A 15,402-nucleotide genomic window follows, 5' to 3' on the forward strand; every position below is an offset into this window, starting at 1 on the left:
TTAAGTAAATTTTACAAAATTTTTTAGTGGATAAAGCAAATTTCTAATATAAAATGTACTAGGTGCACCCAGAAGCCACCTGCCCCACAAGAACTCCCTCTCACGACTACACCAAATCCTAGAGATACATAGAATCTACAAATCAAACAATAAATATACATTTAAAATAAAAATAATTGATTTGTGTAGGTCATGGACAACCCAATTAATTGACCCACTCTGGTACAGTCCTGGAGTAGGTAATGGCAAAACCTAATTCTGCAAGCACTCATAAAAATTGTTTGGCGCTGTCGAGGTGCCGATTCTCTTAGCAAAATCCACCTCCATAGATTGCATATTATATGAATGTATGCCTCCTGTTCCAATCTGCACAAAAAAAAAAAAGACTAGAAAAACTTGGCCTAAAAAGTGTTGCCTCAAGGCTCCAAGCCAAGCCTTTGACTTGCCAGATCACACCTAACCTCTGCAAGTCCAACCCTAGACTTTGCCAAATCAAATTCCATCCACAAGTTCTGCTGATGATGATGGCCAATCAAGAATGCCTCTATACCCAACAAGTCCGAGTTCCCAAATGTGAAACAATACACCCAATCCCCACCCCTCATCATTCCTGGTACCCGATACATTAATCTCTCACCCGATACCACCATCTCGGCCCCCTGAAACATCAAGGTCACTGCGGGTAACTGTGGCAAAGTAGGCCGACTCGAGGGGACTCTGTAGCACAAGTCCATGGCTCCCTGAAAAACAAAGTTGGTGTCTTCCAAAAGATTCAGTATTCCCTTTGTTTGTTGAATGAACTCGTTTTTCAATGCGGTGTAGGCTGGGCCGAGTAAGAACGTGAACTGGGTGCCGGAGTCGACCATAGTCTGACCCGCCCCCGTATGATCTGGTACAAGCACGGATTTCGGAAGCGCCAAAATCTTACCCGAAACTTTAATCCCCTCGAGCTGAACTGTATAGGCTACCCGATCAAAATAAGGTAACGGGTCTGAAATCTGAACCAGAGGAGTGTAGTTCAATGGTTGGAGCCAAGTGAGTCTCTCTTGGCCAAAAAGCAAAACACCGGACGAGTCACTCCCCGATATGCAGTACGAGAATTGAGGGAAACCCATTTGGGTTATAAACGACAAAGACCCGCGGTTAAGACCCATCAACCCGGTGGTCTTGGAGTCCTCTTCGGAGTTGGAACTGAAACCGGAATCCATGCATCCAAATATCGTACCGGGTCGGGAAGAGTTTCCGAGGTAGAGAGTTTCGGACGCGAGGTTGCCTTCAATGGAGGTGGCGTCAGCGTAGGAGACAGTCACGTGGCAGAGCTTATTCGGGTCGCAGGAAGCGGGTACGAGTAAGGTCCGGGTCCGGGTTGTGCATAAGGGAGAGGAGCATGGGATTGGAGAGTACGAGGAAGAGAGAAGTGGGTTGAATATGGAGCTGATGTTTGGGGTTTTCTTGCAGTGGAGCCAAGAGAGTTCGCTACCTGTATCGAGGACCATGGTAACGCTCTGCGGGGGCGAACCTACGGTGAGGGAGACTGTTAAGGTCACGTTGTGGTGGAAAGAGAGTTTGTCTGAAGGTTTTGATGCTGATCCACGTGGGAGTACTGTCTGGGCTTTGAGGGGCAATATGAGCGATTTCTGAGTTGCAGAGAGAGAGGATTGAAATTGATTTATTACGAAGAAGAAGGTGAGCTGAAGAAGAAGAACAAGAGGAGGAGGTGGATGGGGAGTTTGAAGGCTGGCCATTAAGAAAGAAGAAAATGAAGCATAAAAATAAGGGAATGTGACCTAACGATGTGTTTCAGGTTTGGTGCGTTTTAATTTGCTTTAAAAGCTTCGGGGAGAGAGAGGTTGAAATATCAGATAAAGGTGTGCGCGTGTGTTGGTTTGGGACTCTGGAAGGATGGTTATGGGTGAGAGGTAACTCTTCGTCGTTTCCTTAAATAAATGGTTGGTTGGCTGACATGCATTAGAGGGCGTACGTGATGCTTTGCCTCTGAATTTTTGGATCTTAGAACCATGACCAATCACCCACTCCTATGTGCTCGTTAGATGCGTGCATGCATGTTTCTAAAGTTAATCAAAGTGCCATGACCATGAGGGTCTTGTTTTTGAAGCAGCCAATCAACAACCAATGTGGTCCATGACACTTTTTAACAACAAATTTATATACATATATATATTATTAACTCAATTGCTAATTTTAAGTTTTTAACAGCTTAAGCTAACGAAAAGAATTTAAAATATTTATTTGGATATTAAATTTAATATAATGAAAATATCTAAATTTAAATATATAATTAATGTTTGAACAGATATATTCTTGCCAAGCTCTAGAAGAAATTATTTTATATACCGCTACTTGCCTTCACTTGGATTGATTTCACACACAACAGTTGTTATTGCAATTTACTAACTGTCTAGTCGGCACTAAGATGCTACGCTTGTGAATATTATCAATTATGCTCCAGAATCCATTTTAAACGAGATACTTAAGATGAGTCTGAGTGCAATGTTCTGTAGACATGGTTTCTCAAAATTACCCAAGACGTGACATTATAAAACACAAAAGGGCAAAAAAGGTCTTGTCTGGAAGGTACAACTGGGGGCAAAAAGTTGATACTTTACGAAAGTCGGGAGGAACACAGCAATGGAAGCGACCACCAAAGTTGCATGGTTTGGAGACGAGGGACTCATGTTTATGTCTGGACTCTTGGAAAATTATAGATAATTTGACTTTTAAAATTAGATTAGTTGGTGACTGTGACGTCTAATTAAATAGAGACTTGAAATTTCCGCAAAACACAATGGATCGACTCTGTCCTGTTATGTGGGAGCCGCCCCCTCTGCCACCCGGTCCACCTATAGTGCCTGCTCCAATCTGTCAATCCATCACAATTTTAGACTTTCCAAACCTTGCTTTCAATGTGATCCTAAGTGTCAAGCATTTTCCACTTTCTAATAAATCAATAATTTCTTCTTTTTTATCAATTACAGATAATACCTTTTGTTCTAGAAAATTGATAAAGTTATTGTTAAATAACAATTTGTATACAATTATATAATAAAATAATATTATTTTAAATTTAATTTTGATTTTGATTTTTAATTCGATGTGTTTAAATATAATAAAAAATTTTATTATATTTAAAATTATCTATAAATTATAAATGAATTATTAGCCTATCACTGTCATTTATTCTAATTTTACCTCAACCTCGGGTATACCACCCACTATATGTTGATCTGTCTCGAGCTATCCATGCATTAACCCTTTTCACACGGTTTAATTTGACTTATCGCATATATATATATATATATATATATTTATAGTTTATGCATAAATCACCTATTAATTAATCTGTTGATGTGAGGCACGTACGAGTGGATTAATTTCACAATTTCCCAGGGAAAATGTCTTAAATCCATTTAGTGTAATAATTGATTGGCATCTTCTTTGGTATTTTGTGACGTAAAACTATGCACTAGTTTGTTTGTTTATTTACTTGTCAATTTTGGTGTATTTACCAAGTTTATTAGCCCAAGTATAAAAGTGATCCATGTATACTTACCAATTACTAGTTTTTTTTTTTTTTTTTGTGTCTATTTTAAAATAGTATTGCTAAATCTATAAAAAATTATATAAAAATAATTTCATGAACTGACGTAATTTTATATGATTTGTTATATTTATTTTATAATAAAAATAATTTTATAATTTAATAAAATATATCAAATTACGTTAATTTATAAGATTATTTTTATATAATTTAACTAAAATATTTTTCCTTTTAAAACAATAATAATGCCACCTCACGTAATGTTTCAATGCACGTCGCGATCCAATACTGATGGCACCATGCAGAAAGCGTATAGGCTTTGACGGCACCGGTGGTGAAGCAGTGCGAGTGTAGCTGTATCACAGTTGATTTTACTTGTAGTCGTCAAGCAATCGGGTCCAACCACGAGGACTCTCTGTTATTCATCCATATAGCAATGCATGCTAATATTGTCCATTAGTGACCTAAAGCTATAATTAGATAGGGACAGTCAAAATGATTGAATCAATATGCCCGTGTAGCAGGTTGGAACACCTACAAATTATTTTATGTTTTTAATAGTATATTTTTGCTGAATATTGGGCAAAAGACTTGCCTTTCAGGTTAATTATTGTTGATTTAAAAGTTTGGCTAAAATTAGGTGGGATAAGTTTGGATATGATTAAGTGATTAAAATAATGGACTTTATCTTATCTTAAAATTTATATTTTAGATGAATATAAAATAATTTGAATTTATCTATTGTTGATTTGATTTTATTTAGAGATTGTTAGGAAGTATTTTAGTTAAGTTAAAAATGTAAAAGTCGAGTTTCGAGAGATAGATCTTATTTAGAGAAGAGTTTGAATGTGAAACTGCTAATGCTGAAAAGATAAATATAAGGTACCAGCAAGGCGTCAGTAGAATCCATTAGTAGAGTCCGTCAGTAGAATTTCACTGTGATTTAGAAACTGCTTCCAAAAATCTATTTAAACTGTCCTACTAGCTAGGAACTGTAGAGATGTAGTTATGGATATTTTTTAGAATACTTTTCAGTGCATATTTTTGTAAGAAAATTGTTTCTCTCAAAGAGTGTGATCGTTGATCTAAAATTGAGATTGAGTGATCGTGATTCAATCACTGGAGTTCCAGGAGAAAAGCTAATGTTTGAAGAACATCAGAGGTTCTGGTTGCTACTGCAGTAGAGACAAACGAGTAGTTTGTCTGGTCAAATAAGAGTGTCAATTGATAAATATTTTATAATTAAAACTTGCTTGTAATTGATTTTCAAATAATAAAATTGAATTTTTTGAGTTTGACTGTTCCGTAGGGTTTTACCTTTAGAGAATTTTTTTGAAAGGTTTCCCTTTGTTACTAATATTGGTGTTATGCAATTGTTTTATTTTATATTAATGTTTTCTTATTATATAATTGCATGATTTGACGACTAATTAATTTGTCGAGTTAATTGGTAGAACGTTGTATTACGATACATGAATATTTAGATAATTTCAATTTTTTTCTTAATCAGTTTTATCTTAGTACTTAAGTGGAAAAGAAATAAAGAGAAAGTGTATGTATGTATGAACTAATTGTATTACATGCACTATATCCAAAACGACGACTCACTAAATAAATAAATATTTGAGAAATGAAGCCAAATAAATGGCCTAATTTTGTGCTTTCTTATCTCTCGTACTAAGAAAAAATGTACTTTGGTATGATGAGCGGGGGAGAAAAACAGATATAAATGGGCAAAAAAGAGGTAATGTTCTTTGCTTTATTTTTATTCGTTGGAAGAGAACACTTTCGGAGAGACTGAAGAGAGAAAAAGGTGTATATGTTGTGACACGAGAGGCATCTTTTAAAAATATGTATGTATAGAATGCCATTGGGGGTGACGTCACAAGAGAGAAAATGTTTCAAGCTCGATCGTGACGTTTTTGCCTTTTTGACAATCATAAAGATCGAACCATGCTGGATTGTAAAATTGCCTTGAGATTTTACAACGTTTGCTAGAAAGATATATAAAAAGTTTTACATATTTGCATAAAGAAAGAAATGGGAAATAGAGAAGTCAATATAAGAAAACAAAGAGAATGGGCGTTCTTTCGCACTCAAAGTCGCCTTTTCAGAAAGTTTATTCATCTGGGTTTGATATGTGGTAATGCTTTCCCGGTTTTAATAAAGAACCCAGACTTGCAGTAAAAGTTGTTAGCCTCAAGCTAGGACTTGGCATATCCACGTTGGAAATATTCTGCCAACTTTCTCTCATAGTATTTTGAATTTTCTGGAACTCTATAATTGCTCCAATAATAGAGCCCCAACGCGTCAACTTGATCGACAGTGACATCTGGTGAATTTCATGTACGTTCATGGAAGTTCCTCCCTCCATCGTGTTGTCTTTTCATTTGGAGAAAAGCCCAATACTTGCAAGTTGCAACCAAGGTTTTACTAATTGAAACGATACGATGGGGGTAAAGTGTAAACACTTGTCTGAAGGCCCAACTAAAAGGGTCCCATGGTTAGGCTTGGATATTTATTACAACTTGTGAAGGGCTTTGCTGCAACTGATTTAGTTAAAAGGAAAGCGTCGCCTGGCTAGCTTGGTCTCTCTATAAATCTGTAGAAAAGTGGAGGGCTTTAGTAACCTTGGTTGCCTTGATAGCAAGCCGAAGAAGCTTAATTGCTGCTTACAAATGTCTGTCGGTCAGCCCAACCAACCAGCTGCTTCCTCGTTTGAAATAGATCATACCCAGCCCATCGTGCCTACCCCGCCTGAAATTTCCCAGCGGGATTGGGCCGCATACTTCCAGTTTAAGCCAGAACAAGAATGCGCCAGTGATGTTCGAAATGCACTTTTAGTCGTGATGGCTCTCGTTGCTGCCGCGACTTTTCAAGCTGGAATCAACCCTTCACTGTCAATGGTGGGGTTTGGCAAGCGACCTCCACTGTCAATGGCGTAACTCGTCATGCTGGTAGCTCGATCTTGAGTTCTAAACAGGGAAACTGCAAGCTATTCTTTTTCTGCAATACACTTACGTATTCTGCGTCAATCTATGTCATCTCATTGTTGGGATATATGTGGAGGTGGGCCTGTGAGCAGAAGATCGAGAAATAGAAAGTTCGCTCGAGGTGCACTCGATAGTAGGTTTAAGCGAGATATAAACCCTAATGTTCGCTCAAGCCATGCTCAACACCCCGCTTGAGCTAATGTTTATCGACTGTTTGCTCGAGGCGTTGCCACTCGAGTAAAGAACGTAATTTTTGCCAGATTAGAGTTTTCAACGTTGTTTACTATAAATATTTTATATTTGACTTGTTTTGTACGACTTTCAGCATATTTTTTTAGAGATAATAATTTTCAAGTGAGTGCATATTGTGTGAGACAAAAAAAGAAAGCCCTAGAGAGTGTGAGTTGATATTGAGTGATTGTAATCTTTTATGGTTAATAAGATTGCTGCAGCTCTATGGACGTAGGCAATTTACTGAACTACGTATATTGTGTGTTGTGTGTTTAATCATGCTTGCTTTTACTTTAGTTTGCCATCATTGGTGCGTGAGTTTTTGCACAACAACTGGTATTAGAGAGCCAATATCGGATCTGAAGGAGAACAATGGCTGGAGGTAAAGTGAAAGCACTCGAGATCGAAAAGTTCGACAACACTGATTTTGGGTACTAGAAGATGTAGATTGAGGATTATCTCTATGGGAAAAGGCTCTACCTTCCATTGTTGGGAAAGAAGCCAGAAAGCATGAATGATGCTGAGTGGACCTTGTTAAATCGACAGGTTCTAGGGATTGTTCGACTGACCTTATCCAGAACAATGGCACACAATGTAAGTAAGAAGAGAACCACGATAGATCTCATGACGGCTTTGTCAGGTATGCATGAAAAGCCATACCTGACAAAGCCGTCGGCGAATAACAAAGTGCACCTAATGAAGAAATTGTTCAATCTGAAGATGTCAGAAGGTATGTCTAAGAGACCATACTTTGCCTAAAACAGATATTTCAAACCCCACCCTCTAGAGGAGGAGAGGACTTTCACTCTATGGACAAAATGTCCAAGAGATTATTATTTTTTTATTATTAACTTAAAACAAAGGAAATAACATAAAAGTAAATAATACACAAGAAAATAGCGAAATAGAGCTTAAAAAGTTGTAGATCTATATTTTCAACTTTAGATAAAAAAAAAAAAAAAAGTAAACACAGAGACTGTGATGATGCGTGAGGGACATGTGCCGCCTTGGGAGTACGGGCGACAGTTGAGTTTGAATAAACCGTTGAAAACTACTTTTACACGATATTATTTAATAATTTAATTGATTGAGCATATCTTTTTCTCAATTTTTTGTTATACTTTCATGCAGAAGAGTAGATTAAAGTAACAAATAATCGCTTAAGGTATAAGCTAAAAACAAATTAAAATATGTACGGATGATGCACTTGTCTTGTACTTAATTCGAGGGTACTACGTACCGATACTGTCAAGTACGAGATATATATATATATATATTTATATATATATATATATATATATATGTGTTATATACAAAACTCTCTTTCTCTCTCTCTCTCTAATCGGTTCTTCTCATTTGGGATATCAAAAACATATTATGAAGGGTACGTTAGGTACCTGAATGGACACTCCAGTAATTTCCTTAACATGATATAAATAATTAGGAATTTGAAGAAGCATAATAATTAGGAATTGAAGGATAAGAATGATTTTTGGGATGTGGGGGCAGGGCACCCCATCTGGTGCCCGGGGTGCGGGGGTGGACCTCCATCCGTCGGCCCACCCGCCCCTCGTACTGAGCCTTCAGCCTAGTTTAGTTATTTGGGTCCTAAATGGCTTATAATATGTTTTTGGGCCCATAATTTAACTAACAAAATTAAATATATTTTAAAAAAATAAAATATATAGATAGAACTATTAACTATATATTAAGTTTCAACTAATAATATTAAGTATTAACTAATTAAGTAATAATTATCGTTAAGGCACTAAACTATTACAATTTACAATTATACAAATTAAGAGAATTAATAAACTATTATAATATTATAAACTCATCTAAAAATATTAAATATTACAAATTGTACTATTAGCTATTGTAGCAACATTCAATTAATTGTAAATTAATTGTTTATGACAAAACGACATCGTTTTGTCATTTGTTATTAAGTAAAAAAACCCAGACACGTTTTATGCCTGGTCTTTATATATATACACACTGAAATACTTATATATTTATATATATATATATATAATACGGGGCAGGGCGGGGGTAACCCTTATCCCGCCCTCGTCCCCTCTTTAGGAACCAAATGCGGGTGGGGTCACCCACCCCCTGCATCTGGCGGGCGGGGTAAGCCGCCCCACCCAAAAGGGTAGTGGGGCGGGGTCCTGCTGCGTACCCCTACCCAAAAGGGTAACTCATGACGGTAACAGTTGTACTACTAGACAAACATTAGCCACCTTCATACATTATTTTACATTAATAATTCGAGATCACAAATTAAGTACTTCATAATTTAAAAAAATAAAGAAAATTACTACCATAAAAAAATCATCTAGCAGACAGAAAATTAAAGAAATCAATCTTTGTCTAATATTAACTTAGTGAATAAACGGCTTGAAGGTGCTCACCACCCTTTTAATCTGATCAATGATCGAATTATAAGATACAGTTCCATCATTTCCAGCCAGCACTCTGTACTTGTCCTTCCTAGTAAAGTTCGTGCACTCAAACCCTAGCGTAGCAGCCAAGATCCTTTGCACGTAGTTTGCAACTTCATGCGGGCTTTTCCCAGAAGAACATGTTGCTTCGACTGGTAACTGGTTCAAGAACGTGACCTCATAGACAGGCCTAGGGTTCATGAAGAAGAAAATGGGGTCCAGTGCTTTCCAACCCCCAGCCGTTGTTGCATGGAAGAACCCAACACGATAGTTCATAGCCACCGGTACAATTCGATCTGTTAGTTCAGCAAATAGTGCGCTAAACCTTAAAAGGAAGGGCTCCCTGCATGTTGTTCCTTCAGGACAAACCACTAGGTCTCCTTTGGTCAATTGTTGCTTGATTTTCTCTGCGTCCACTTCACGTATTCGCGTTAACCTGATGGTGGGGATTGGTGATAGGATCTCTGTTAATCGAGAGATAGAGTATGTCAGAGCTGGGATTTTACGTCTGAGTACGGTGGAAAGGACCACGGGGTCCAATAGGGTTCGATGGGTACACACAAATAGTACCCCGGTGTTGCCATCAGACACAGGCGGGGGTGGTTTGCCTTTGACAATTACCTCGCCACCAAATAGCCGAGACAAGTAGGGAATAGCCCAAATTGGTACCATCAAGCTCACAACAATGCGGATTATTGCAAGCAAGATGCCTAAGGGCATCCATAAGAGGATCAGGAGGGCAGTCGATGGTGTTGGCCTCTTGACTAGGCGGCCATCATGGAAGATTACAGGTAGCGGGCGGAGGACCTGGCGGTCCTGCTTTTGGTTGCTGGTCATTGATGGATGTACTTGTTCCTGTATATCACAGATTATCTCGGTATTAAATGGATTTAATAAATTTGTTCATGTATATAAGGCCGCACGTACGTACAACGGTACGAGAATATATTGGATTTAATTTGAGAGAAATGAGTATGTAAATATCATATAATTATTTTAAAAAATATAAATAAATACAGGATTTATATAAAAAAAATTAATTTTTTAATAATAAATTTTATTTTTTTTAAAGTGATTATACGATTCTTATGCATTTCACGATTGTAAGTAATATTACTCTAATTTAATGTATTCTCCAAAAAGTTTACAAATCTAAAGATAAAGTTTACCTCCAGAAATATTAGTCTATTAAATTATCATGTATGTATACTTTAATATTATTTTCTTTAGTGAAATTATCTATCTAGGTGCTACTAATTACCTTGCATAGCGACAAGAACGAAGAATCAGCAGCTGATGTAGGCCTTCCTAATCCTAAACTTGGCGGTTCATCTACAAAAAGCTTTGCCACCCGATCAGAGAGAGGACGAATATCATATTCCTCTACAAAACCCGTTGCAAAACCAAAGCGGTTCAGAACAAGTTCGCTTCCGAGAACCTCATCAGCTCGCAAATGCTTTTTCACAAACCTCTCCACCATAATCCTCGGTGTCTTGGTCACTACAACTCTCTTGTCATACGAGCTAAAGACTTTCCATGCCTCCGTATCAATGCCATCCATGTAAAACTTCGGCAAAACTGCCCTCGACACTGATTCGATCTCGGATTCACGAACACCCACGACTGCAACAAAGATCATAAGCTTGAGCCCCGCGTCCGCCATGCTCATCATGTCCAGCAAGCAAATCACGGGCCATAACATCAGCAACAACGCAAACCTAATCAAACCCGAGGCTTCGAATGCCACTAACATGAAGTAGGAGAAGGGGTCTTGGTCCTTCAGAAGGGTGCCTTCGAGCTCCGCAACCACCGACTCCACTCGGGCATTTTTCATTTCTCGTGATCTAGTATTTTTTCCCTATGCAAGGACGTTCCTGTGTTAAGAATGTCCGGTTCTTGGATAAGGATGACAATGCGTTAATGGTTTTTAGCTTTACAGTATTGGTGTTATTGGTGTTTAGTCTCTGACGTGGGAATTGGGCAGTTCATCAGTTTACAACTACCCCTTTTTATATTTTTGTAGCTAGAACTCCCCCCCGCTCTCTGATCTCTCTCTTGCTCGCTGTTTCTCTTTGGGTGGGTATATCTGCAAAGAATAAAGCATCACACGCCACTTTTTATACAAAAATAGATTATTTGGCTCCAACAACTTAGGCCGAATAACGTGTACACCTAAATTTACGCCTAGCTAACTTGAGACTTTAGGTTTCTTGCTTAATTGTGGCAACTTGAGCCGTAGGTGATGTTATTCAACTGTGAATATATAAAGTGTATATTTCAAAAAGTTCGTGATAATGGTCATCCCCACGTTGTTGCATGGGATGCAATTTGGCGTACGTTCCCGTGCATGAAAAAAGTTTTCATTTTGCTAGATTTTCATATTCAAAGTATATTATATATAGCTTAAGAAAGCTCTAGTCCAGCTAATTGAAGTTTCATTTTGTCGCATAAGAAAGCTCTAGTACTCCAGGTATTTGAATTCTTAAAGTTTCAAGATGCATATATATTATGTGTGTGTGTGTGTGGCTGCATGTCATATTGGCCGGATGCTTGCATTAATTATATATATAGGAGCAGTAAAGTAGGTTAGAAACTTGTTTGCCCTTGCGCCGGTTTTCTCCGAGGATCGAATATGCGCGCATCCATATATGCCTGGTTATTGCTCACCCAGCTCTTAGCTAGGTACGTAATAAAACTTCTTGATCTGCTCAAACACCAGAATTTTCTCTAGGTAGGTAAGTTCGGTTTGAAGATTTAGGTGTTTTTGGAGGTAGACTGTTTGTGTAGATCAATAAGTTACTTAACATGCATGCATTATGCATAGATATGATGCATGCACATGCTGATGCATTAGAGATTTAGAAAATGGTCTGGAAAATACTAAATCCATGCATGCATGGTGCAATGGGTCATGCATGTAGCTAGGTACTAATTATTAATTGCAATACCTATATATATATATATATTCGTTGAAGTTATTAATAAATTGATCAATTAATATTTGTTTTTTTGCAGTACTTCCATTATATCTTATAATAATTACAAGGATTTGCTTTGAAAACGAAATCATATACCAAAATTACATGTTAGCAATTACTTAATTAAAGAACAATTGGGTATGTGTATAAGATCAATGTTAGGTTGAACGTACTTAGTGATTATGACCGTTGATTTATCACACTCCTTCCTTGATCTAATGAAGATCGAGCTACATCAATTAAGTTAACTGATTCTGATTAATACGGGTATTTATCATGTTCTTATTCCATAAATTAATCTAAAATGCACACCATAATACATGGCCATCGAGTTCAATGTGGGGGACTTTATGTATGTGTCTTTAATGATGCTGGATGAAAATATCTATTTACTGATCAATACAATTATACAAGTCTATATGGAGGAATTTATCTAGTTTCAGCCCATTAATTTCTAATCCCTGTCTCGCTAATGGCCCAATAGGGAAGCTCCTCTTGGACCACCCATTTCTGCTCCCATCCTCCAACCTGCTTGGGAATCAGCACATGAAACTGGGCCAACCCAACGAGGAAAATGATAGAGAAAGAGAAAAAAGGCAAACCCGAGTGAGGCCCGTCCGATGTATCTATTAATCCATTTCCTTTAGATCAGATAAAATATATTTGAAAATATTTTAGTTAATAGCGTAAAGATAAACTCAAAAATTAATATAATATAATTTGATGTAATATATTAAATTATAAAATTATTTTTATTACAAAATAAATTTAATAGATCTCATAAAGTTACGTCAAGTTGTGATTTTATTTGTGTAATCTTTTTGTATCTTTAAGAGCTCACCACTAATCGTGACATTGATTATAATTATTAAAATAATATTTTCTATGCTAATTATATATTAGTTGTGCGTTTAGTAAATTAAGAAACAGATAGGTTCATTATCCAATCTCTATTAGGGCAGGTTTGGTCCCAAAGACAAAACACAAATTGAGGAGAAATTGTTTGGATAGATGAAGACGAATTATAACGTGAGGTCGAGCGTCACAGAGATCATGATACGTTGATTACATGGACGACCAGCTGGAAGGAACTCTTTGGCCTAGTATGGTTTGGTTAATCTGATGTCATTTCATATAATTATTATAATTTTTATAAATTTTTATATAAATTATAATAAATAATTTAATTTTTTTAAAATTTTAAATAAAAATTATATTATAATAATATTTTTATTCAACTTTTAAGATTTGTTTTTTATTTAATCTCATATACAGATGAGGTCTTACTCTACTGATTAGATTGCGTTTGGGTAATGAGATATTCTCAAATATTTTATAAATAGTAATAAAAAAATAATGAAAGAATATTAAATAATAATGAATAGTAATAAAAAATAATAAATAATAGTAAAATATTTTCATTATTCAAATTAGACATAAAGCAAGGTTAAAGGTATTGGGTTTTCAAATACTAATTAATTTTTGCCCACTTATAAGATTCATGCACCTTAATTTAAATGTCACAAAATTCCTATGTTGCTAATGCTACTCTGTGTTTCTTTTTCAAACATGTGATGATGTTCCACTCATGCAATGAAAAGATTGATTCCTAAAATTCTTGGACATGACGTTTTCCCAATTTTCCAGCAGTTCCAAACGTCTAATCCCATACCTACATAATCATCAATATTAAAAGCTCGAGTTCTTCAATTGCGTCATTGTAAATAAAAAAGTTGTACCAATTACACTTACATCTCGTTTTTGTTCCCAACTTATAATAAGATTGCATTACACATTAATTTTTAAATTTAAATAATAAAATAAGAGACGATCTAAAAATGATAGAATATGTCACATTTATAAAAATAATATGAAAGGAAGATCGTAGTACTATGGTATATATGATTTATTCTTATATCATGGAAACATAAAAAAATTGAAATCATAGCCAAATCTCATTAATCGCTCCCACGTGCCAGACTTTATTTTAGTCGTTATTTTTGACTGCTTAGTGCCTGCCCACGCAGCAAATAATTAATATGCCGAGAATGTAAAGTGAACAACATTTAATACTCACAAGTTCACGAGTACTAATATAAAATAGAAATTTATGAATTTGGTGTTAACCGAAAACATTATATCTATCCCCCAAAAAAACAGAGGACTATTATTTTATTTTATTTATCAGTACTTGTCCATTCAATTTATCTTTAAATTTTGTATCTATTTATTTATATCAGAGAGAGAGAGAGAGAGAGAGAGGGTCATGAGCACTGAAAATCATGGATGGAAAGATAATGTAGTTATGTCAAGAGGAGGAGGAATAAAATATATAATATATGATATTTTTATTTATAGAAGTATAATGATACACACAATACATTATATAACATATTGTATAATAATATTATAAAATAAAAATATTTTTATAAGATATTTTATAAAAATACCTCTCATTTAAAATATAGTTCTATAAACTGTTGTGAAAAATATTGTGCATAAATTATTTTTCTTCATAGAATATGTAAATATCATGTATTTCTTTTAAAAAAATAAATATATATAGAATTTATATAAAAAATAATAATTTTTTAAATAATAGACTCTATTTTTTAAAAAAGAACAATATTTATACCATTTATAACTAAAAAAAATCTACTCAACCTCTTACTATTCACACAACCTCCACACTCCACATTATTTTTAATTTTTAATTTTTTTTCTTTTATTAAATATTTATTATATGAATAATGAATAAAAAATTTGAAATAATTTAAAAAGAATAAACTCAAAAAAAAAATTAAAAAAAATATTAAAAATTTAAAAAATTTTAAAAAATATAGAGTGTGAAGTGTTGTGGAGGTTGTGTAGCAAAGCTCTAAAAACTATATCTAATACTATTCAAAATAAAAAATTATCTCCATTCGTAATAAGTACATTAGAACACGAGGAAAAAATTAAAATAAGAAAAGTTAATTGGTGTAAAAAGCACAGACAAGGCACGTGACCACTGTAGCAGAAGCACGTTTGGCGCAAAACAGCCTCACATGTCTGCAACTCCATGTCAGCCTGTTAATGTAGATAAGATGCTTTTCTTTTAAAATAAAATAAAATAATAATAAAAAGACTGCAAACCGAACCACCACCGCAGTGAATACTGTTATCTGATATGCTTCATTTTGTAGTCATATTTAATT

The 15,402-nt window shown here is 35.3% G+C and overlaps 2 protein-coding genes across 2 annotated transcripts; both read right to left on the reverse strand.

Moving 5' to 3' along the window:
• On the reverse strand, nucleotides 1-2,082 carry LOC108986301 (aspartic proteinase PCS1-like). Its single transcript, XM_018958879.2, has one exon. It carries the CDS (start codon nucleotides 1,743-1,745, stop codon nucleotides 417-419), a length of 1,329 nt encoding a protein of 442 aa, XP_018814424.1. The 5' UTR covers nucleotides 1,746-2,082; the 3' UTR covers nucleotides 1-416.
• Nucleotides 2,083-9,137: 7,055 nt separating this feature from the next.
• Nucleotides 9,138-11,173, reverse strand: LOC108986311 (glycerol-3-phosphate acyltransferase 5-like). Its single transcript, XM_018958888.2, has 2 exons — nucleotides 10,489-11,173; nucleotides 9,138-10,082 (listed from the first exon to the last, which is right to left on the reverse strand). Exons 1-2 carry the CDS (start codon nucleotides 11,059-11,061, stop codon nucleotides 9,168-9,170), a joined length of 1,488 nt encoding a protein of 495 aa, XP_018814433.1. The 5' UTR covers nucleotides 11,062-11,173; the 3' UTR covers nucleotides 9,138-9,167.
• Between the last annotated feature and the right edge of the window lie 4,229 nt (nucleotides 11,174-15,402).

The sequence above is a fragment of the Juglans regia genome, chromosome 7, assembly GCF_001411555.2.
Source record: "Juglans regia cultivar Chandler chromosome 7, Walnut 2.0, whole genome shotgun sequence".
Taxonomy (NCBI): Eukaryota; Viridiplantae; Streptophyta; class Magnoliopsida; order Fagales; family Juglandaceae; genus Juglans; species Juglans regia.